This window comes from Triturus cristatus, chromosome 10, assembly GCF_964204655.1.
Source record: "Triturus cristatus chromosome 10, aTriCri1.1, whole genome shotgun sequence".
Lineage (NCBI taxonomy): Eukaryota > Metazoa > Chordata > Amphibia > Caudata > Salamandridae > Triturus > Triturus cristatus.
This window is the reverse complement of record NC_140593.1, coordinates 1170419292-1170441576: the sequence shown is the minus strand read 5'-3', so window position 1 is coordinate 1170441576 and position 22285 is coordinate 1170419292. Positions and strand designations below refer to the sequence as shown.

The 22285-nt window shown below is 43.8% G+C and overlaps 1 protein-coding gene across 1 annotated transcript in view; it reads left to right on the top strand.

Moving 5' to 3' along the window:
- Window positions 1–22285, top strand: part of LOC146796881 (extracellular calcium-sensing receptor-like) — a 63877-nt gene that overhangs the window by 10615 nt on the left and 30977 nt on the right. The window contains exons 3-4 of the mRNA XM_085631415.1: window positions 12906–13742; window positions 13960–14187. Of these exons, the coding sequence (XP_085487541.1) occupies window positions 12906–13742; window positions 13960–14187 (1065 nt within the window). The remainder of the gene's footprint in view (window positions 1–12905; window positions 13743–13959; window positions 14188–22285) is intronic.

Here is a 22285-nt window from a genome sequence, read left to right as displayed (position 1 = left end):
TGAAGAGTCCAGCCCAAACTGCCAGGCCAGGGCCAGGTGAGGGGTGATGCGCCAAAACCAGTCCCAGGATGCTTGTTTCTGGTCCAGGGAGGACCTGGCTTGGCAGTTAGAGCTGAACTGTTTCCATAAGGAACAGGGTCAAGACTGATTTCCATATGGCTGGGTCCAAACTGGGGTGGCGTGGTGAGCAAAAGAATGTTGTATTAAACCCAGATCTTTGTGACTGCGGGTGAATGTTAGCCTTGTTTACCATTCCGTCCATCATCTGTTCCTTTTGCGTTTGTCACCCTAAGTGGGATGGGTATTGCCAGATGTGGGTCCTGTGCTCACTGCTCCACTGGATTCAAGCTATCTTGGCTGATGAGGGGTGATGCCTCAAAACCAGTCCCAGTATGCTTGTTTCCGGTCCAGGGAAGACCTGGCTTGGGTGTTCGGCCTGGACTGTTACCATGAGGAACAGGATCAAGACTGATTTTCATATGGCTGGGTACAAACTGGAGTGGTGTGGTGAGCAAAAGAATGATGGATTAAATCCAGATCTTTGTGACTGGGGGTGAATGTTTGCATTGTTCAAAATTCCATCCATCATCTGTTCCTTTTGCTTTTGTCGCCCTATATGGGAAGGGAATGCCCGGACATGGGTCCCGTGCTGCCCTGAAACAGGTCTCAGGATGATTGTTTCCGGTCCAGGGAGGGCCGGGCTTGGCAGTTTTGGATGGACTGTTCCAATAAGAAACAGGGTCAAGACTGATTTGCATATGCTGGGTCCAAACTGAGGTGGCGTGGTGAGCAAAAAACAATGGATTAAACCCAGATCTTTGTGACTGGGGGTAAATGTTTGCATTGTTCAGCATTCCGTCCATTCTCTGCTGTTTTTGTTTTTGTCGCCCTAAGTGGGAAAGGTTTGCCCAGACGTGGTTCCCATGCTCACTGCACCTCTGGATTCAAGCTAGCCTGGCCTAGCTGATGAGGGGTATTGCCCCGAAACTGGTCCCAGGATGCTTGTTTCTGGTCCATGGAGGACCTGGCTTGGCAGTTTGGGCTGGACTGTTACCATAGGGAGCAGGGTCAAGCTGATTTGCATATGGCTTGGTCCAAACTGGGGTTGCGTGGTGAGCAAAAGGACGATGGATTAAACCTGGATCTTTGGGAGTGGGCATAAATGTTTTGATTGTTCAGCATTCCATCTATCATCTGTTCCTTTTGTATACATCTACAAAGGCCACAAAATGCACATTTCAGTTGACTTCTCCCCCCCCCGCGTCTTGAGACCCTCACGGGTGAGTAGCGCGCTTTATAAACCCCTGATTGATTGATTGATTGAAAGAAACAAAGGATAAAAGAAGGCCTTTCTCGCCCTTACGCCTCTGCTGCATCAGTGAAACATTACATCTGGACTCTTAGAACCCGCACAAATGTGGTTTATAATTAATGGATGATCTCAAGGTGTCTATGATCCGAAGGAACTGCAACGCTTCCTCGATGGCATCCAAGACTCGACCATGGACACCACCGATGCTATCCTGGTCTGGCCTGATTTGTTCATGGACTGCACTATGCCTCAGGTCAAGAGTAATCCTCGGGGGGGCAGGGACCAGGATAGGCAGGCTAGATCTCAAAGAGACTTAATGGGTGTGAAAGGCTATATGGCGCTTCAAACAAGATTCCACAAAAAATTATTTAGAATAATTAGAAATCAACAGCGGTGCTATCAATATAGGGAACACCACCCAAAATCCCTAAAAGCTCAATCATAGATTGATATAAACAATTAATGTTATCGATGCACACGCTACAAGTTGGACCATGTATTAACAAAAGGAAAAATTAATCCAATAGAAACTTCAGTTCTTCTTGTTTATTCACAAAAGATTCTTCCACTCCCAAGGCGTTTTGTCATTTGAAGGAATTAACCCATACGAGTTCCTCAGAGCTGGAAGCAACACAAATATCAATTGTTGAAAATTGTAAAAATAATAAATAACAGACAAATACATGGCCCAAAATTTTGGACTAGTGAAGAGGAATCATAGGTGCCAAATAATAATAGTCATATACAAACAACTGCTCCGTGAATATACATGTATTATTAATACATGGTCTAACTTGTAGCACGTGCATCAATAACATTAATTGTTTATATCAATCTATGATTGATCTTTTAGGGATTTTGGGTGGTGTTCCCAATATTGATAGCACCGCTGTTGATTTCTAATTATTCTAAATAATTTTTTGTGGAATCTTGTTTGAAGCGCCATATAGCCTTTCACACCCATTAAGTATCAAAAGCAATTAGGTAGGGCAGCACAACAAGCACAGTATAATTGTACAATGAGTGACAATTTAGATAGAGATAGACTAGTGGCGGAACTTTTTGATAATTTGTGCAGAGGGAGTACGGTTACACAGGCAGTTCACAATACTAATCAGCCAAAAAATGAAGGACTGCGCGATAAGTTTATTAAACTTGAAAGACTCAAACGATCAGAGATGTCGAAGTGGTGGGATGGTGCCACACTAAAACAGTACATGAAACTTAATAGAATCCCTAGGGGCCTTCGTTCTCAGATCATCCCGACATATGATGATCTGGACGAGATCCTCCTTGTAATGTGGGAGAAAGAACTCACTTCAAGTTCCATGAAACTAATGGAAATTCTAATTGAAAATGCTGATAGGAAGGTACAGAAATTACAGGCTGAAATCGCACAATTAGAAGGGGCGATTGCGTCTCTGAATTTGCCAGAAGTGACAGCTAAGAACTATGAAATCCTTAAGGGGGTACTTTTAAATAATCAAAATGACATTAAACAACGTAAGGCACGGAAGTTGAAGAGAGATGAGGTGGATTATAATAGTGGTAGAGTCTTTACCTTTTCTAAAAAATACGACTACCTTATCCTGGTAGATAAGATTAAACAGATTCCACAACCACAATCTACTAGTTCAAGCAATTGGATGAATTTTTCCTTTTGTTAATACATGGTCTAACTTGTAGCGCGTGCATCAATAACATTAATTGTTTAGATCTCAAAGAGGCAAGGATAAAGAGATCTGAGCAGCAGTGGACTTCACACAAGGCATGGGCATTGACAAATACCACTCCCGATTGATCGCTCTGTGTGTTTGCCCGCTGCCAGCAGATGAGTATGGCCTGCATGTTGCTCTTTACTGTACTTTAACGTTTTTTACTGTGCGTTCATGTGCTTCCTTGTGCCTCCTTACATTTCCAGAGTTGAATAAACATTTTATTATTGCACTGAAATGTTGAAAGTCGTCTGTATACTCTGTACCCTGTGTAGCATGCAGGGTTGCAGTTAAATCTTTTGATATGTTTGCTGGTACTGAAGTTGTTTTAGTTGCTATCTCGCTCCATGTTCTCTTAACACCCAACCTGGCTCATAGAATGCTCTAACTGATGCATCTCTGGCCCACCACTTGCACTCACGGCTCCCACTGACCCCCCCAGCCAGTATATTGGTCTTTGAGAAAGACACTTTTTTAGGATCAGGGATTGGCAAACTCAATTATCACTGCCTCGCCCCCAGGGGGGGGAGGGTTGTTCTGCCCAACTCTGCAGCAAGCCCCAGAGTATGAATCTATCCTGGTCACCCCCGCTGGTCCCTGAGTCCAGCTAATGCCACAAGTTTGAACCTGCAGGCTACACATTTTCATTGGCCCTGGGCCTATGACTCTTCGGCACAGCCAGTTTTCTTCCAGTTCACTTAGGGCACACCTACTAGATATCATCATTCCTATTCCCCATCATAGCCCCCCATTCTGCACACCTAGAGCACGTGTCGTATAGACACACACACACCGTCTCACTACACATGCATGGTACGAGATCTCCCTTCTTTCCCGTTTCACCAGCCCTCTTCACTCAGCTCCCTCCTGCCTCCCGGAGTCACGGCCTCTCTCCTACACAACTATAAGAAACCTTGGGTTTGATTTTGACGAGAATCTCTTTCTGTCTTATCAGGCACGTAAACTGGCCTCTACTTGCTTGCCTTATTGAAGTCCTGATGGGAAAAATGTTCTCTCCTTATTCATAAGGTACCTACTAGGGTCCAGGCAGAAATTTTGAGCAGGTCGGATTATGGAAACCTTTTTTTAGATTCCCCTGAATACCTGCTCAAAGGCATATACATTTTGCAGACTACAGCAGCAAGATTAGCTTTGGAACTGTCCTGTTATTCTTCTGTGGTGCACAGACAGAATGTCGAGTTTGAAATGTCAATATACAGAAATATCGAGTTGGAAATATCATGATGCAGAAATATCAACAGCAAGAATATCGTGGTCAAGAATATCGACTTGGAGGTAAGAAATAACGTTTTTGAAAATATCGAAGTCATTAATATCCTTTGCAAAAATATAGGGGCCGATTACAATGGTGGGCGGATCAAGGGGGTGATTGGGACCTCCCACCTGTATGGCGGCAGTCCCGCATATGCAATTACGATGCGACCGCCACCATGGTGGTTGCATCGTGCATGTTTACCATACCATCCAGGAGAGATTGGATCTGTAGCATCAGCTCACTGTGCTCTTCCCATGCATTCTTTATGAGCCACAGTAGCATTTTCTTAGAGCATTCATTGGTGTTGGACATCCAATCTTTCAAAAGCTGTGGTTTAGGGCTGTTTAACGTCGGTATAATTCGTATTTTCAGTCCCCTGGGAATCCTGTTTACCTCCAGGTGATTTTGGAGGGACGTCACCTCCCACCACTGGCTTACGTCTCAGCCTTTCCAAAATATTACCCATCTGTTTATGGCTGTAAATCGGTCATTCTGGGTTGGTCGTGCTTCCGCTTGCAGGACTTTTACCATTGTCTGTTCCTTTTCTAAAAATGGTGTTTGCCGAGGCCTCCCGGCCTTTCAAGAACTCAGATGCCATCTGTGTTTTACATTGTTCCCTCGATCCGTGGACCATGTTAACAGTGAGCAAAGGCGCCCTCTCAGCAGCTACTTGGGCGTACACTGACAAACGGGATACAATGTATCCTGTTGCGTATTAAACTCTCGGGAAACAGGCACTCACCAGTTCAAGTGTGCCGGCTCCTTCTTGTTTAATACAAAGTTAAGTACGGGATCCTTGAGGTCAACCGTTGGCAGGCATTCAATTTGGGAAAATCCAGAAGGAAATTTGATGTAATGGAAATGCCCATCCAGTCAAGTCGGGGCACGCCAGGGGACGCCACCACTCAATATTGCACCAAAATCCCCCACACTCGCTCCGGCGGGGAAAGACGAGCCACTCCAATTTGCTCAGGTAAGTAGATTTATTAGTTAGATGGCACCAAAAAGACACGTTTCGGCCATCAAGCAGCCTTGGTCACATGACCTATTCCTGAATCCAGGAAGTGATATGCATTTCAGAATTTGCCCATTGCAGCGTGCTGAGTAGATAGTGAAAACAGACTGTGTCGTGACATTTGCAAGCATGTTAGCTTTTATCCCCTAAAGATAATTAAAGTCAACTAATCAACAATTCCTTCATTGCATTTGTAATGTGATAAAAAGAGTAAAACACAATTGCGGTGACACTGTGTGAGTAACATTCTAGGTAAAGTGAAGGAAGGCTCATTGAATTTGATTGAAACCAGGAAGGGTCTCAAGTTATGTGGATGACTGTCTGATCGGTAGAGAGACTAAACTAGTTGCCCTTTTGACCCATGATGCATCATTGTGTCATAACTGCAGTAACGGTATAGTACGTGTGTAAATTTTCACCCGTGTTGCCAGGTCCTTGATTCTTGTCATATCATTACCATCAAGTTATGTGATGTTTTCTGACTATAAATATAGTGAGGTTGGGGCGTGGGGATTTATTGTAAAGTGACGAGTATTCGCCACTGGGTAGGGTATAGTTGGGATTGTGTTTCCATAGGAAATGCATTTTTGTGATTCTAATAACTTTTGAAACGATTTGAAGAATCTCCCCGAAAATTTCTCAAAAACTGCTCTTACTTGCCTACTTTGGACTTGAAAAGTTTTGGGGTCATTGTCAAGAGTGGGCTGAGAAAAAAGGTGATTCCCAAAACACATTCCTTTCATTCATTTTCCCATAGGATTTTTAGACAGAGCTACAGACTATATTGCTAAACAAATTTACACCAAATTTGTCTGGAAAGCTTGATCTAGGTCCAGAAAGAGCACTTTTTTGGTTTTGATTTAAATATGTTCATTAGTTTATGAACAATTAGTGAAAAAATATTTTGTATATATAAGGACGCGGAGGCTCCGCAGATCTCGACAGATCTCAAAGTGAGATCTGAGTGTCTGCCACCACCTCAACCAGGAAGTGGTGGCTGCCATCTTAGGACTCTGGACTCAGTCACAAGTCTTAAAAACATACTAAAAAATCACAAGGGGGCAGGCTAAGAATATCCTGACCAACTATTCTGGTTGTGGGGTCCCAGAGGACCCAAACATGTTTTTTTTAATTTTGACACAAATTCACTGATGTTCCTTGAGTTCATGGCAAAAATAAGCTTGTTCTCCCGTTCTTTTTTTTTCACGTCACTTGGGTGGGCCAGGTCCTGGAGGAATGCATATTTATAATTTGGGGAGGGGGGTACACGTGGCCCTCTTACCCTAGCTGATTTTGGCCCTGAGAACCCTATCCTCCAGGGGCCTGGCCACAAAGTAGATGGGGAGGGGGCCCGCTGCCCGGTCTCCAGGATCATTTTGTCCCCAAGGGGCCCCATCCCCTGGGGCCTGACCATGCAGTAAAGGGGGAGGGGGACATGTAGCCCCCTCACTGGCCTAGTTCAGACCTGAGGACCCTACCTCCCAGGTCCTGGCAGCCTCCTCAAGGGAGAGGAGGGCAGCATGGCCCCGCTCTCTGAGCCAATAAAGGCCATGGGGACCCCATTGCCCAGGGCCGGCTCATGCTATGTTCCGGGGTACCCACCTCCAGGACATAGCAGCAGTTTGCTCTTGCTTGGGGAGAGCAATTTCAAATCTCCTGCCAAGTGAGAGCAAACACCAAGGTCACTCCCATTTGCTGGGAGCAGACTTTTCATCTATTTGCCTGCCTGCAGTGAAGTGGGCAGGGAAACAGATAAAAGGATTACTCCCTTCAAAAGGGAGCAGCATTTTTGGCTGCTCTCTGTCGGCTGCAGCAATGCCAGCTCACACTCAATGAGGGGAGCCTGCTTGGGCTGCAGGTGCCTTGGAGGTTCCCTCTGCAGCCCCCAACCATAGTGTGGTGGGTGCCCTGGGTGGGGGAATGGGGTCCCCAGGGCCAAAATCACCCTGGGTTGGGAGGCAGCATGCCCCACTACTTCGTAATTATAGTGCCAGACCCCGGGATGTGCCTTTGGGGGGTTGGCCACAAGGTCTAGCTGCAGGCCTTGTGGCCAAGCCCCCAATGCAAACTGCCAATGACCATACACAGCGTGGGTTTGGCTGCATTTGGGAGATGGCCAAAGGTTAGGCCTTGTGGCCAATCCCAGCCATGCATGACCGAACGCCCTGTGGGGTTGGCTGCATGCAGGGGTTAGATGCAGGGTGCACGCCACGCTTGGTTGGATTGACGTATGGTAATTAAATATTACTTTACATTAAGAAAAACCTAGAAATTAGTTGTCCGCGGTGCGACTCACCTGCGGCGGATCTTATACACATGTTCGCTTCTTGCCCACGCTTCGAAAACCTGCTAGACTCTATTGTGAAGTTTTTTGACTTGTCACTAAGGCTGAAGTTACGTTAACCCCCGCCATGATCTTGCTCGGAGTTAGTAGTGGTGACGTGCAAGATCCTTCTTATCAATTTTTCTTTCTGACTATGGCCGTAGTGCGGATTAGCGTCGCTTATGCCTGGCTGGATCCTTTGCCACCAACATTCCAGCAGTGGTTGTCGCGATTACTTTCAATGTTTACTTTGGAAAGAGCTATATATGAGAGCAAAAAGGCGAGACTGCTGGGTCGGTGTATCTGGGCTCCTCTAGCAAGATAGAAGGAGTCACAAAAGCTAATTAATTTTCGTTTGCATGGTGAGAGGGACCAGAGAAAGTATCTGGTGTGATATTAGACAGCAAATGTTTTAAATGCCATAGGTCGGTGCATGTCAGATTTACGGGAGAGTCCTGCTTAGCCTAACTCTTGGATTATTTTATGGAATGAACGCATTATTGCTCATTATTGGTCATTTCTTATTGATTGTTAATTGAAATAGGAGGTTTTGAATGCTCATCTCCTTTACGAATGTAATTTGTTAAAAATCTGGATGTAATCTCACTGCATAAACATTGTTTTTTGAGTTTGTGCTGATCTCCGAAAACTTAAAATCTGAATAAAAAGAGTTTAAAAACAAAAAAAACTAGAAATTCACTGAAAATCCAAAGGTTAAAGTAACATTATAGTTAGGTGAAATGTTCAGTTTTAAACTGTAAAAACCACTGAAATTCACCAGGTAGAATTAACTCAAGTAACTAAAACTTGGGCCCTAAAGTTACTATAACTCACCATGCACTGCTAATTAGTGTACAAATGACATCACTCATGACATATTCCTTGAGATCGTTGATAACATCACTGTACATGGCAGGCACTAGTTATAGTTACTTTAGGGCAAGAGCTATAGCTTCACAATTTTAATTGCTTACTTGTCATATTTGTATTCCTACGACTTTGGATTTGGCATTAGAAATTGTAGGCCTGGCATACTTGGTGTGGTTTCCCCTGACTTTTTGCCTCTACCTCCTGCATTTCTTTGACTGTGTATTGGATCGGGTTTCGCTGGTCTAGATGCTTTGGGCACTTTTCCACTGCTGATCAGTGTCAAAGTACAAGGGCTCCCTGTATAAATTATCACTTTGATTGGTTATGCATAATGGGCATATTTGATTTACTGCTAAGTCACTAGTAAATTGCACTGAGCGTGTCAGGGAGTGCAAATCAAATGCTAATGGTGCGATTGCAGCACTGGTTGTGCCACCCACATGAATAGCACTACAAATATAACTCAGACCTGCATCCATAGTTGTAAACTGCCATGTTGTCCTGGCAAGTGCACCCACTTGCCAGGCCCTAATCTTTCCCTTCATTACATGTAGGGCACCCCAAAAGTAGGCCCAAGGTACACCTATGGGCAGGGTGCAGTGTATGTGAAAGGTAGGACATGTACTGATGTGTGATACATGTCCTCCTCGTTAAATACTGTGTAATTCGTTTTTCACTGATGAAAGGCTATCTGTCCCAAAGGCTCTCATTGGGGTTGCACTGTAACATCTTATATGTGTAACTTCCAATTTAATCAAGATAGAGAAATGGAGTTTAGGCTCTCTGGACTCAGAATGTAATAACACACCTTTTAGTAAAGGTGTTTTTTAAATCCTGTGTTTGAAAGTGCCATTTTAGAAAGTGCACACTTTCTTGTTTAACCATCCTGTGTGCCTCTGCCTGTTGTGTATTCACTGCCTGGGTTTGGAGTGACAGGAGCTGTGGATGTGCATTCACTCTAGACACTTACAAGTGGGGGGGTGGAGGTGTGCCCTGCCTTGCCTGGGGGACTCATCCCTAGGTAGAATAGACCTGGTCTCCATTTAGAGTGGTGGGAGGGGTTTTCACTAGCACCTGAATAGGCTTTCCACAATGCTCTCTCCACCTCCTGCGGTCATGCTGGACCAAGGAGGCCAGTACTGTTTGGGACTGGGTTTAGAGACCCTTGTCACAAAGAGAACAATGATAGAATGGGGTATAAGTATTGGACCTAAAACCCCAAGACTTCAGACTCACTTATGGAAACAAAACTCCACTGCCAAGAAGAAGAGTGGAAGGACTGCGTGAGGAGCACTGGCTTTTTTTCTGTTTGAGGAGTAGGTTGGCCTTCAGTTGCTGCTTCTGTCAGTGGTGGAGAACAAGGACTGACTCTTTATGCCCTACTGTGGTATCCTGCTTAGGAAGAAATCGCCAAGGGCCTGTATGTGTTGGCCTCCTGTTTTGAAAGACTCAGGGACATCAAAGTCTTCCTGCCATGAGTTTTTTTCATTGAACCTTTCTGTACTTACTGGAAGTCCTTGGTGTGGGGAGAAATTCATTGGGCTTTAGACCCTACAAAGCTCCTGTGTCAAATAGGGAGGCCCTCTTGGGCTCCCTGTATTGCTACTCGCCATGGGCACTGCCCACTGCACCACCGTGGGCCCGAGTTTGGGGGCAGAGCCCCAATCCCCTGTTGCACGAGAGATTAGGAAAAGACAAGAGAGGCCACTAACAGCAAAGTGAGTGCCGCCGGAGTGCCTGGCATTGACTAGCAACCATGCATGCAGGGCCAACATGGGACCAGTGGCTGGAAGAAGGACCGTGGCCTACCAAAGCCCCACCCCACCAAGGCACCACGCCGGCTGCCCCAATGACTCCGCAGCGAGGGACGGCTGTTCAGGAGAAGCGAGGATGCTCTCAGAAGAGGCGTGAGCCGCAAATACACCAGAACTGCCCAGGAGAAGTGGGGACTCTCTCAGAAAAGGAGAAAACTGCAGCCACACCGGAGTGCTGTGCGACCACAAGACTGAGGGGGAAACCCTTTGCCTATCCTCCAGGGTAGCCGGTTTGGACGCACAACAAGCGACCCGCGAAACCCAGCCAAGTGAGTACCCTCCCCCTCTTCTTTCACTGAAAGTCACTGTGGTGCCGCCTTAGCACCAGCAGCCACTGTTCCTTGCATCTAGTAAAAGGGGCATTTCTGAAACAGTTACAACATGGCTGGTTGTGGCGTGCAGGCGTTGCTGCAACCTGGGCTGCGAAACCAGATTCCTTGGTGTATCGGCACGGCCTGCATTTTTAGGTCGGCCTATTTCCTGAAGGGTCAATGCAATGCCTATTTGCTAATGCCTATTTCCTAATGGTCCATGACATGTGTGGGTTATGAATATCCGGGCTATGCCTATTTGCTAATACCTATTTCCTAATGGTTTATTACATCTATAATACCTAAGTATTCATGATATCGCACTATTCAAGCTTATGACAATTGCCTAGTTGGCAAACTGCTTCTGATTTATGTGATTGTGGTCTAATGTGTTTTACCTATAATACAAAGTGCTATTTGTATATAAGCCTTGTGTGGAGTCTCTTTTGTGGTGTGTCTAGGGCGTCACTGGTGTGTGTACGTGTTGCACAAATGTTTTACACATTGCCTCTGGGATAACCCTGACTGCTCTGCCAAGCTACCAAGGGAGTGAGTAGGTGTTACCCTGACTAGAGTGGCTTAGGTGCATACCCTAGCCAACCAGAAACCCCATTTCTAACAGTTATTTATACATGTGCATTAATTGATTGTATACATGTGCATAAATTGATTGCATTGTTTCTACAGACATGCAGGGGTTTACGATAGTCTTGCTCCTATGTTCCTCGGATATGATCTTCAGCATTAGTGGAAAATAATTTCCATGTTTTTCATGCCAAGTCTTGCATAGATTGTGACATATTGCAAATGTCGATAAAATGAAAGAAATTAATTTATGCCATATTATCATCACATCACGATGTAACATGTAATATGTTGTTTATATCCATGAACCATATTCGTTACATTGAAAGCGAATGAAGGTTTCCTTTCAACAAAGTCTACGGGTCACTGAAAGACATCGTTTTCATGCCAATAAACTGGTGCAAGTATTGGTGTGTTTCTTCATCAGTCTTTGAATGGTATTGGTAAAATGTTTGTATATACACATATATACACACACATAACTATGTATATAGCCACAAGTTCTTGCTCACCACACGGTGCCGTTCGCAAGTTTTTTCAGCACTGCTCACCTCACACTACTGCAGCTAAATTGGTGGAACTCTGTGGAATCTTGCAGAGTTTTTATGAAATTCTGCTGAATTTTGTGGAGTGAAACTCCATGAGTTCTGCTCACCCCTAATGTTTAACCTTCCAAGCATACTCTGGGATTTACTTCTCTATGTTCATAAATCATCAGTTACTTAGCCTGGCAGTGCACACAGCTTTGCACATGACCGTTTTCTCAGGCCAGTTTTTATGTTTCAATATGATAAATTTTCAGTGTACATCAAACACATGTAGAACACTCCTACACAAATCAAGTGTTTCCATTTGTGAAGTAAGTACATTTTGCCCATTTGTAAATCATGCATCTCGAAATGGTGAGAGTAAATTTGGAAGTCAATTATCATTTAGTGAATCCTTTACATCAAATTATTTAAAAGACTATTATAGAATGAGGAAACGTTTCTCCATACGGTGTGGAGCTGCGTGGCTCTGCAACCCTTCTGGCATAGGGAATTGGCCTGCCTTAAAGAGGTGCTGGCCTGGGACCTCCCGCACGATTCTCGACTGCTTTTACTTCACAGTACTGAAGAAATAGGTGGGAACCGATATAAGCAACACTTTCTCTTTCTCACCCTTACAATTGCCAAAGGGGATATTGCCCAGTTATGGAAGGGTACTTCCCCACCGACAATAGGAAAGTGGCAAAGAGAACTAGACAATTGCATGGGTGCAGAGAGGGCAGTTTTTTAAGCGAGGGGCTGCCCCCAAAAACATAGAAAATTTGGTCTCGGTGGGCCGCATACCGGGGCATCGATCTTCCCCCTCTCCCATCACAATCCCCATAACAATAGCCCTATGGGAGGTTTGCTGACCATAATGTACAATGTATTGTTTCATCTCTTTGGGTATGCAATGGTATTGAAATTTGTATGCCAATGTGGGTGGGATGGGAGGGTCTACGTGTCGTTTTCAGTGTTTGTTTGTGTGTTATGTATACAAATTGTACCCAATGACATTTCCACGTCTGATAACCATTTTAATATATTGTCTTCATGTGGATTATGTCGGGCATTTGCCCATGTGGTATTCTCAAAATCCAATAAAATATGTTTAAAAAAAAAAAAGACTATTATAAACTGTTGTTCATGCTTAACAGATAAGTTATGTTGCATCGCTCCCCATCCTGAGTGACAAAGTGCAATTCCCATCTTTCCTGCGGACAGTAGCAAGCTCCTCTTTCCAGGCGGATGCTTTGGTGCAATTACTGCTCCACTTTGGTTGGACCTGGATAGGAATTGTGACTGCCAACAATGACCTGGGCCTCTATAGCAGCCAGATGCTCATGAAAGCAGCAGCACAAAATAAGATCTGCATAGACTTTTTTGAGACTCTTCCAACACAAATCAACAAGGAGTCCTTAGCCCGCGTCATTGGAATTGTGCAAAAATCCACAGCTAAAGTGATTGTATGTTACACCTATGTAGTGCACATCACTCCAATCTTAAAAGAGATTTCTCTACAAGGTATCACTTCAAAGTTTTGGATTGGGGTTACAACCTGGGTTCCTTCAACTGTATTTAGCAGGCGGGACTTGTGGGGAACTTTGAATGGCACACTGGGGCTGGCAGTGTACAGTGCAGAGTTACCAGGCTTCAATGAATTCTTCTACAACATCCACCCATTGAAAGACTCTGAGGATATTTTTATGAGGGCCTTCTGGGAGCAGGTATTCAATTGTAAATTTGTGGAATCATTTAGTGCAATGAAAACAGAGAACATGACCAATGGGGAGACACTCTGCACTGGGACAGAAAAGCTACAATCCCTTGATGCTTCTGTTTATGAGATACATTATTTCAGATTCCCTTTCTCTGCCTACATTGCCATCTATGCTTTGGCCCAAGCACTGGAGGATCTGCTTCTTTGTAAACACCAAGAAGGTCCTTTTGATAACAGATCATGTGCAGATCCTAAGGATTTTCAACCATGGCAGGTTAGAACCCAAGCTCATTGTGTGCATGTTGTTTTCCTTATATTTCATAAAAAATATTGTCAGTAGTGATATGACTTTAAATGAAAAGTAAACATAATTTAATAATCTATTCAATGAAGCTAAACATGACCTTTAAAAGGGAAAAGCAAATAAATTAATATATTTTCAATATTCTTCTCTATCCGTTTTAAAATTACTTTTTATGGTTTGTGTGCAGATGTTGCACTATGTGAAAAATGTTCACATTACAGCCTCTTCTGGGAGCCAATTCTTCTTCGATACATCTGGAGAGTTCCCAGCATTACTGGATTTATTATATTGGCACATGACATCCAATGCCACCACAAAATATGTGAAAGTGGGGACGTACAATGCCAGTGCTCCTGTGGACTTTAAGCTGGTCATTGATGAAAGATACATCTTTTGGGGTGGAAAACACATTCAGGTGAGAAAGAGACTTATTGTTTGCTCAAAAACAGTAGTAAGGAGCTGGCCCTGGCATACTGGTGTGGAAATGTAACAATTCCTGCAGCACAGCAGGGCTTACCATAATATTAATTTAATATTCAGTTTGCTGGTTCACTGAAGAACAGTTAAAGCAGTAGTTGGAATGGACAATTTAAAATCCCAGTTTGATGCAGCTAACTGTGGTAGAGACCTACAGAGAGAGAGAAAGAGAGAGTGGCAGAATGTCATGAAGCGGAATGTATGGTCTGGGTTACATGCTCAGTACACTACTGGCATATTAGAGAGCTCAGGCATATGAGCATTTACCAGTAGTCTCAGACACCAAGACAGCTGCAATGAGACAGGTTGTTGCTGATGCTTATTACGTATTCTTTTTACTAGAGATTCATATCTGCTTACTGTCATTCATTTATCAGATGAGCATTGTTGAAATGTGGGTTGCTGGTTGAGGGCGTGAAATACTACTCAAGCAGCAGCCAAAAGTCCCTGTCAGGGTGAAACACAAGCAGCCCAAAATTAACCTGATGTTTAATCCTCCGGTAGTTTGGCACAAAAGCAGTCAGGTTTAACTTCAAACAATAATAAAATGAAAACACTGTATATGAAAAATCTCACACAATTTAGGAAAATAGAGCAAAACTTAATAAATGATTTGCGACCAAAAGAACAAAAAAACAATCAGTAGAACAGCAGACATGCAAAATAGTGCCTAAAAGCACAAATAGCCACTGCCGGGTGTCTGGTTGCAAAGTCAAAAGATGGTATGGAGCAAGGTCGGAAATAGGGGCCAAGTTAGGCCAGTTGAACAAGAGTTCCTTAAATCCTAGTTTCAGAGTATTGCGAGGTCCAGCATCACAGATTCATATTGCAACCAAAGTTATGCAACGTCATGGTATGAAGATGTGTCACGCAGTGGTAGTTCTAAGGTGCTGCGAGCCTGAGATGGGAGGTCCTGCGTCATCATCGAGGATACTGCCGATGAGGGGCTTGCAATGTGAAGTCCTGCATTGAAGATGAGATGCGCACCAGCTGTTTCTGAAGAAGTTGTGGGGCTTGTGATCCAGAGTTCTGCATCATCGTTGAGGATGCCTGCATCATCGTTGAGGATGCCATCGACGAAGAGCTTTCAATTTACAACAGACTAAGTACCGGTGATAGGTGCAAGATAGGTGAAGGCTGTTCTGTCTCTGAGGCTTTTGGTAAGAAGGCCGAACAACTCAACCTTGGAGTCACACTGAGGTTCCTGGGTTCTAAAAGCAGGTCCAGTCCTTCACTCAGGTAGCAGGGCAGCAGGTATCAGGACAGTAGGGCAACAGAGTAGCAGTTCTACTGACAGAGAAGCACAGCAGCCCTTCTGAGGCTTCCACAGGTCCAGAGGCATACTGAAGAGTTGGATCTAACGATACAATATTTATTCCTGTTACCAACTTTGACGTAGGAGAAGGTTCTGGAGGTTTCTACCCCCAGAGGTATTTGGAACTTTCTGCCTCCCTGCCCGGCCGCCAGCTTGTCTGGGATCACAAAATACTAGTGTCAAACCCTTTGTGACTGTGCACAGGTGGAGTCTTTTTCATGTGCAAGTGTGGTAGGTGCCATCTCCTCCCCCTCAACATGTAAGAGAAAGCCTATCCTGCCAACACTTAGAGCCCCCAACTGTCTGCTAAACCTAGCCATGTGACCCAGGATACAGGCAGTAGCCACCAAATGGTTAGGACAAGAAAATGCCAATTTTCTAAAATTGGCATTTTCAGAACCGTGACTTAAATTCTCACTTCAACATTAAAGAACATTTTTAATTGAATTTCTTTAGACATCAAACTCGGCCTGTCTACCTGCTCCCTATTGATAGCTATTACCAGTGATCCCTGTAAGGCGCGCACTGTAACTTCCCCGAGCGCGCAAACTGAATTGCGAAGCGCGCATATTTCACAAATCATGCAATAGACGGTTTGCAGCTGCTTCTAATAACGTGAAGCTGCATGAAAACATGGTCACTTGCATGTTGGAGAACTGAGACAATATAGTGTGAAGAAGCAGTTCACTGTGGAAGAGGCAGGGGCGGGGGAGAGGGCCTGCAGAGGGTCACACGCATTGCTGGCCATACTCGATTGACTGGGACTGCAGAAAGAAACTTTGATTGTTGTGGGGGCTGGTGTCGTTGTGATGTGATCGCAAGAGGTGTGAGGAAGATGGGAGGAGGGCAAGGGGTTGACGGGGTGCTAACAATTAATTACTGAGGTAGGGCTGTCACAAGGTGTTATGTTATGTTATGTTACAGCTATTTGTAGAGCGCAACTGCTACCCAAAGGTGTCCTGGTGCTGGAAGAAGGCCTAAAGAGGAATCGAGCCAGATGGAGAAATACGCAGGATCAATTAGTGAAGAGCCAAGTTTTTAGTGTCTTCCTAAATGCGAGAAGATTGGTCATGCTTCTTAGGGATAAAGGGAGAGCATTCCAGGCTCTTGCTGCGTTGACTGTGAAGCTTCTGCCACCCCAGTTGGCCTTCTTCAACCTGGGTACTGTCGACAATTTGGCGTCAGGAGATCGTGCGGTTCTATTAGGGGTGTACCAGTGGAGTCGCTGTTTTAAGAATTCAGGCCCGGTTCCATGAAGGGATTTAAAAACCAATCACAAGGCCTTGAATTGGATACGTTTCCTCACTGGCAGCCAATGCAGAGCTTTGATTTGGACAGAGATGGAATCAGTCCTAGGTCTACATGTGAGTAGTCTAGCAGCTGCGTTCTGCAGAATCTGTAATTTGTTTAGGGATCCTTCATGTATCTTCAGATAGAGACTTTTGTAATGATCCAATCTCGGCATAATCAGTGCAGTGACAACTGTTTGTTGTACCGCTTTTGGGAGTAGTGGCATAATTTTTTTGCCTGGTTTAAGGATGTAGGTGGTAGTAGAGACTACTTTATTTACCTGGTGCCTACAGCTCAATTTGTCATCTATCCGAACTCCCAATTTTTGCACACATGCCGCTTTGCTGATATAGGCGATGGCTACAGGGATTTACAACGGTTATGTGGGGAGAGCACTCCAATGCTGAACTGATTCTGTCTATAGTTCTGCGTTTTATAGAACAACGGTGCTACAGTTATGTAGGAGTTTGTCCTCTCCTACTGTGCTAAAGACCAGATATTGACAGGGTGAGAACCTGTGTATAACTGTGCACTGTTCACAAAGTGTCTACTCTGACACTATATAATTTTTGAAATCATAGTGTGTTTTAATTTTCAACAAAGAAACAAGACATTATCTGGAACTTTCCACATTATTTGGGTGTAAAACAGCAAGTAAAGATATTGCGGTTTGTACCAAAACAAATTCATATCATGTATGCATGAAGAACACAATCTCATACAAGAGTCATGTGTGACATTAATTCAATTACATGTTATAAACATCTGATAATACGACAAGATTACAACACAACAACATTTTTTAATGCCCAATGCATTTCGGAACCAGCCGGTTCCTTCGTCAGGGGCCAGTCTGAAAAATAGAAAATAAACCATTTTGCTTGTGAGTACATTGTGCTTGGGGCTCAATCTCTAGCAATCTAAGTGTGAACAAACATGTCTCAAAGAGTTACCTGTTCGTGTGTGTAATTTTACTATGCTCTGAAAGAGATAAAAATGTGACCATGTCAGCAACAACTGGGGCTATGGGGTATACGTGAGTGATGGCAGTAGAAAACTGCCAAATTCACGCTTACCTGTTTATGAGAAAACTCGTGATTCTGAAAATGTAAAAGACAGGCTGTGTAGAGTAAATGAAGCTAACAGAACCTGGGATAAAAAAAGTATACACAAGTGTATTGTTTCTCAAGGAGATAGAAATCTTACCTCTGCCGAAATACTTTTAGAAGCTGAGTGGGGAATAAGTGAAAAATAGACAAACGTGCCATATTAAATGAATGGAGTTAGCGGGAGATGCGAATTGTGCAGTCTACACAACTATCGAGCGTTTCCAAAAGGTAAAAGTCTTACCTTTAGAGAGATGTTTTAAGAAGCTGCGAAGAGAGTAGAGAAAGCAAGATTTTAAACAAACGCGTGACTGAAATTAACGGGTACATCGGCCACCGGCAGTGCTAGTGACGGAAGCCTTACCTGAAGGGTAGTTTGGCGGAAAAGAGTAACCGACGATTCTCCTCAATAGATAGGCGGGTGCAAAAAGTCAAGTCGCGGATGCTATTTCAAGATAGAAACCGGAACACGAACCGGAAGTACTCAAGATAGACAGCGGACTATTGGGAGCAGATGCAACCAACTTGGTGTTTAAAATTAGACGGACGCACGGAAGCGCCATCTTGGAACGGAGACGATCGACTTCGAAAGGATGTGAAAATACACAAAGGTCATAAAATGCTATCGTAAGAGAAATGTAAATTTTAATGAAGGAGAAAAAGTATTCGGAAAGAAAAATGTTTAATCGTTTACGGCAGTAAACACGCAGTCGGGGAAGCAAGCAGAACGTCTCAGGAGCTGAGATTCCTGCCTGGAGTATGTAAAAAATATACACAGTTAGGGCTAGGAGTGAGAAACCAAAGTGTACGAAGTGCTTCGAATGCAGCCTCTTTTAGTTGAGAATAAGCCTCATGTTAGACAAGAGGAACATATGGGGAATGTAGGTGCAAAGCGGAGACATGTGTGAAAATCTGGACATAAGGATAGATAGGTCACCGAGGGAAACGAAAGAGTGACAAGTGGTTTAAGAAATAGTGTGCTGGTAGGTGATGTGTGTGTGTCATTGTATTGGTGTTCTAGTTGTGCTGAAGTGCTTGTCACTTGCATGAGAAATATAAAGCCACCTAGGGCTTCTCGGTCTAGTCAGTTAGCTCGTAGTTAAATAAAACATGACATGTCTAACCTGTCATTGAGACCGGTCGGTGCCATGGTATCCAGAAGTTTGATCCAGATGATCTCCCTTTGTAGGAGTCTAAGGTGGGTATTGACTCCTTGTTGTTGCTCCACATGTTCGATTATTTGGAATCTAAGTTGTGAAATTGAATGGCATGCTTCGTGCCAGTGGGTCGCCAGAGGTGAGTTTTTGCTCTGAGTTCTGATGCGACTTTTGTGTTCTGTAAGTCGTGTTTTCATTTTCCGTTCGGTTTTGCCAATATACAGTTTGCCACACGGGCATTTGATCCCGTAGATTACATTTGTGGTGTTGCAGTCACTGGTGTGTCTAAGCAAAACATCCTTGCCCGTGGTGGGGTGTTTTAAAATATTACCTGGGATGATGTTGTTACAATGCGAACAGTTTTGACATTTCAAAGTTCCTTTTTTAATGCTGGTGGTGTGGGGTTTCTTCGTGGAAGATATTAGTTCTCGAAGATTTTGACCTCGGGTGTAGGCATGCAGAGGCAATTCTCGAAAGATGTTATTGAAATCGGTTTCGTTGGCGAGTAGTTCCCAGCGTTTGTTAATGATTCTTTTAATTGCAGAGGAACTGGTCGAGCATTTAGATAAGAACACTATGTTTGATTTGTTGGTTTTCCTGATTGATGTGAGTAGTTCTCCACGTGATTTTGCCATCGCTCTTTGTGCACATGTCTCAATAATAGTGAGAGGGTACCCCCGTTCCTGATATTTTTCTTTGTATTCACTTATTTTAGTTGTGCTGTCGGATGTGTCTGAGCAGATACGTTTAATCCGAATGAACTGGGAGTAAGGTAGATTGTTGATGAGGTTATTGGGGTGGAAGCTGGAAAATTGTAGCGCGTTATTGCGATCTGTTGGTTTAGTATAGACTGTCGTGGTCAGTCCATGTCCATCTGGGTTTTTGATGATGGTGACGTCAAGGTATTGGATAGACTGTGTGTCAATTTTGTGAGTGAATTGAATCCTGGGGTTGTGGGAATTTAGAGTGGTTATCATTTGTTCGAGAAGTTGCTGTGAGTTAGTCCAAACCAAAAAGATGTCATCGATGTATCGACAGTATGTGTAGATGTTCGACCACCACTGGGGAATGTCCATGATGTATTCCTGTTTGAACATCGCCATGAAGATATTTGCGTACGATGGGGCCCCCGGAAAACCCATAGAGGTTCCCGAGAGTTGAGCATAAAATCTTTCATTCCATTTGAAGTAGCTGTGATGAAGGCAAAAATGTAGTAGCTGTAAAATGAAAACTTTCTCTGTGTCAATGTCTTCGCGTTGGAGAAGGGCCCATTCAACTGCCTCCATACCTGAAGAATGAGGAATAGAGGTGTAGAGAGCCACCACGTCACAGGCAGAAGTGGTGACTCTGATTAATGTATTTTTAACTGCCATGCATCAATTATTTTAAGGCCTGGTAAAAGTGTTAAGTTTAAAATGCTCTTTTGAGGAGCATGGCGTGTGCAACACATGCATTTTGACGTTTTACATAGTTGTCCTCTTAAAGGTCAAATTTGCAAGTACACATTTTCTAAGCCAATATAAACTGTAAAACCCAGGCACGCTTTTACTTTTATTACTTATTATGAGACCTTCGGCCTTCAATATGTGCAGTAGGTTTGTTCCTTGCTCTTTATTAATACCAGGCTTTTTCGATCCTCTTTGAAACCACCCTCAAGGCTCCCACCACACACTGGAACATTTACCTCACTTCCTCGGAAGTGGCAACACATCTCCATAGCAATGCCTATATAATCAGGCCCTTAGCAGCTAATCACACCCTTACTCCTTTTGTTGTTGTCTGTCTGAGAAACCCAGAAATCTTAGTGGTGCGTCAGACCTACATTTAATACCCGTGGACTTCTTGTTCCCCTTTGTAAGCACTGTCCTGTCAGCCTGAAGTGCGCACATTCTTCCAGAACTCAACAGGGCGAGGGTCTGTGGTAATAGTAAATGTGTTGTTGCCAATTGGGCACGGTGAACGCCTGCCTATTTTACTAACCAGCCTTAGGAGAAGGGGCCCTGGAGGAAAACAAAGTGCCTGTGAGCCAATACAGAAGTTCAACCATGTTTGGTCGGGGTGGAAGTTTCAATAAATAGAAACATTAGCTCACAGATTCCAAGTGTTTTAAGCTCTTCAGAGCATGGCTCGTCATGTTTTTTTTGTTTTGTGTATTAATGCCCATGATTAATTGTTTTGAGTTTTATTTTTACTAAGCCCTCAAATACTAGTGGGTGTCTTGGCAGTAGTCCCAATAAGGCAGAGAGTAACTTTGGAGTGTAAACAGATAATTTCTGAGCAGCTTACAAAAAGTAGGCAAATGGGGTGATGAATGGATAGAAGGTAAAAGGAGAAGTAGACTATTTCAGGTTAGGGCAGTGGCTGTGGAGAGAGCATGGCTGCCTATGCATGATTTTTTTGGAAGAGGAACCATCACAAAAAGAGTTAGAAGAACCTGAGAGGTGAACAGGCTCTAATCAGAAACAGCATTTAGTAGTACTTTAGTGATACAACAATAGTACTACACAATGCTATTCACAAACCTCCTAGTGTAAATCTCCACCTCGCCTATCTTTTCTGTGCGGGAGATCCTTACTTATCTAAGTTTACTACTAAGTTGTACATTTTAGAGAGGTCAGGAGAGTGGCTCGAAAAAGGGGATGCTTACTGTTAAATGGGAGGGGTTTAGGGAGGAGTAAGGAGGGTTTGGGGTGGCCTGGGAAGGGGTTTCAGGAAAGACATATATAGCAAAAGTACGGAGGCCCAAATACCTGAGAAGGTAGGATTTGATTTTCTAAAGACACCCAGGGTATTTGAATTGTAGTACCTGACATGTAAGTGCTACAAATGTTTTAGGTCATTTGGCAAATGCAGAAAGTGCTAGGATTGTGTGGTTTGTGTCACTGTGCATCGTCTTAAGGCCATCATGGTCCTATATATTTATACAGACATACCCTTATATCAATGACCTAACTCAGGATGTACATTAATTTTATTGCATGGGATTACTCTGAGATCGAGACCTACTACCACTACTTTAAATAAGCCTTGAACTCTCAATGTAGATACGTTTGGAGAAGCAAGTGTACAAGAGCAGTAACTTGCTTACCCTGTTGCAGCTCAGTAATACCTAAGGTCCTATGACACTCCTGTTAGGAGACAAAACCCATCATTGTTACGGCTGAGTAA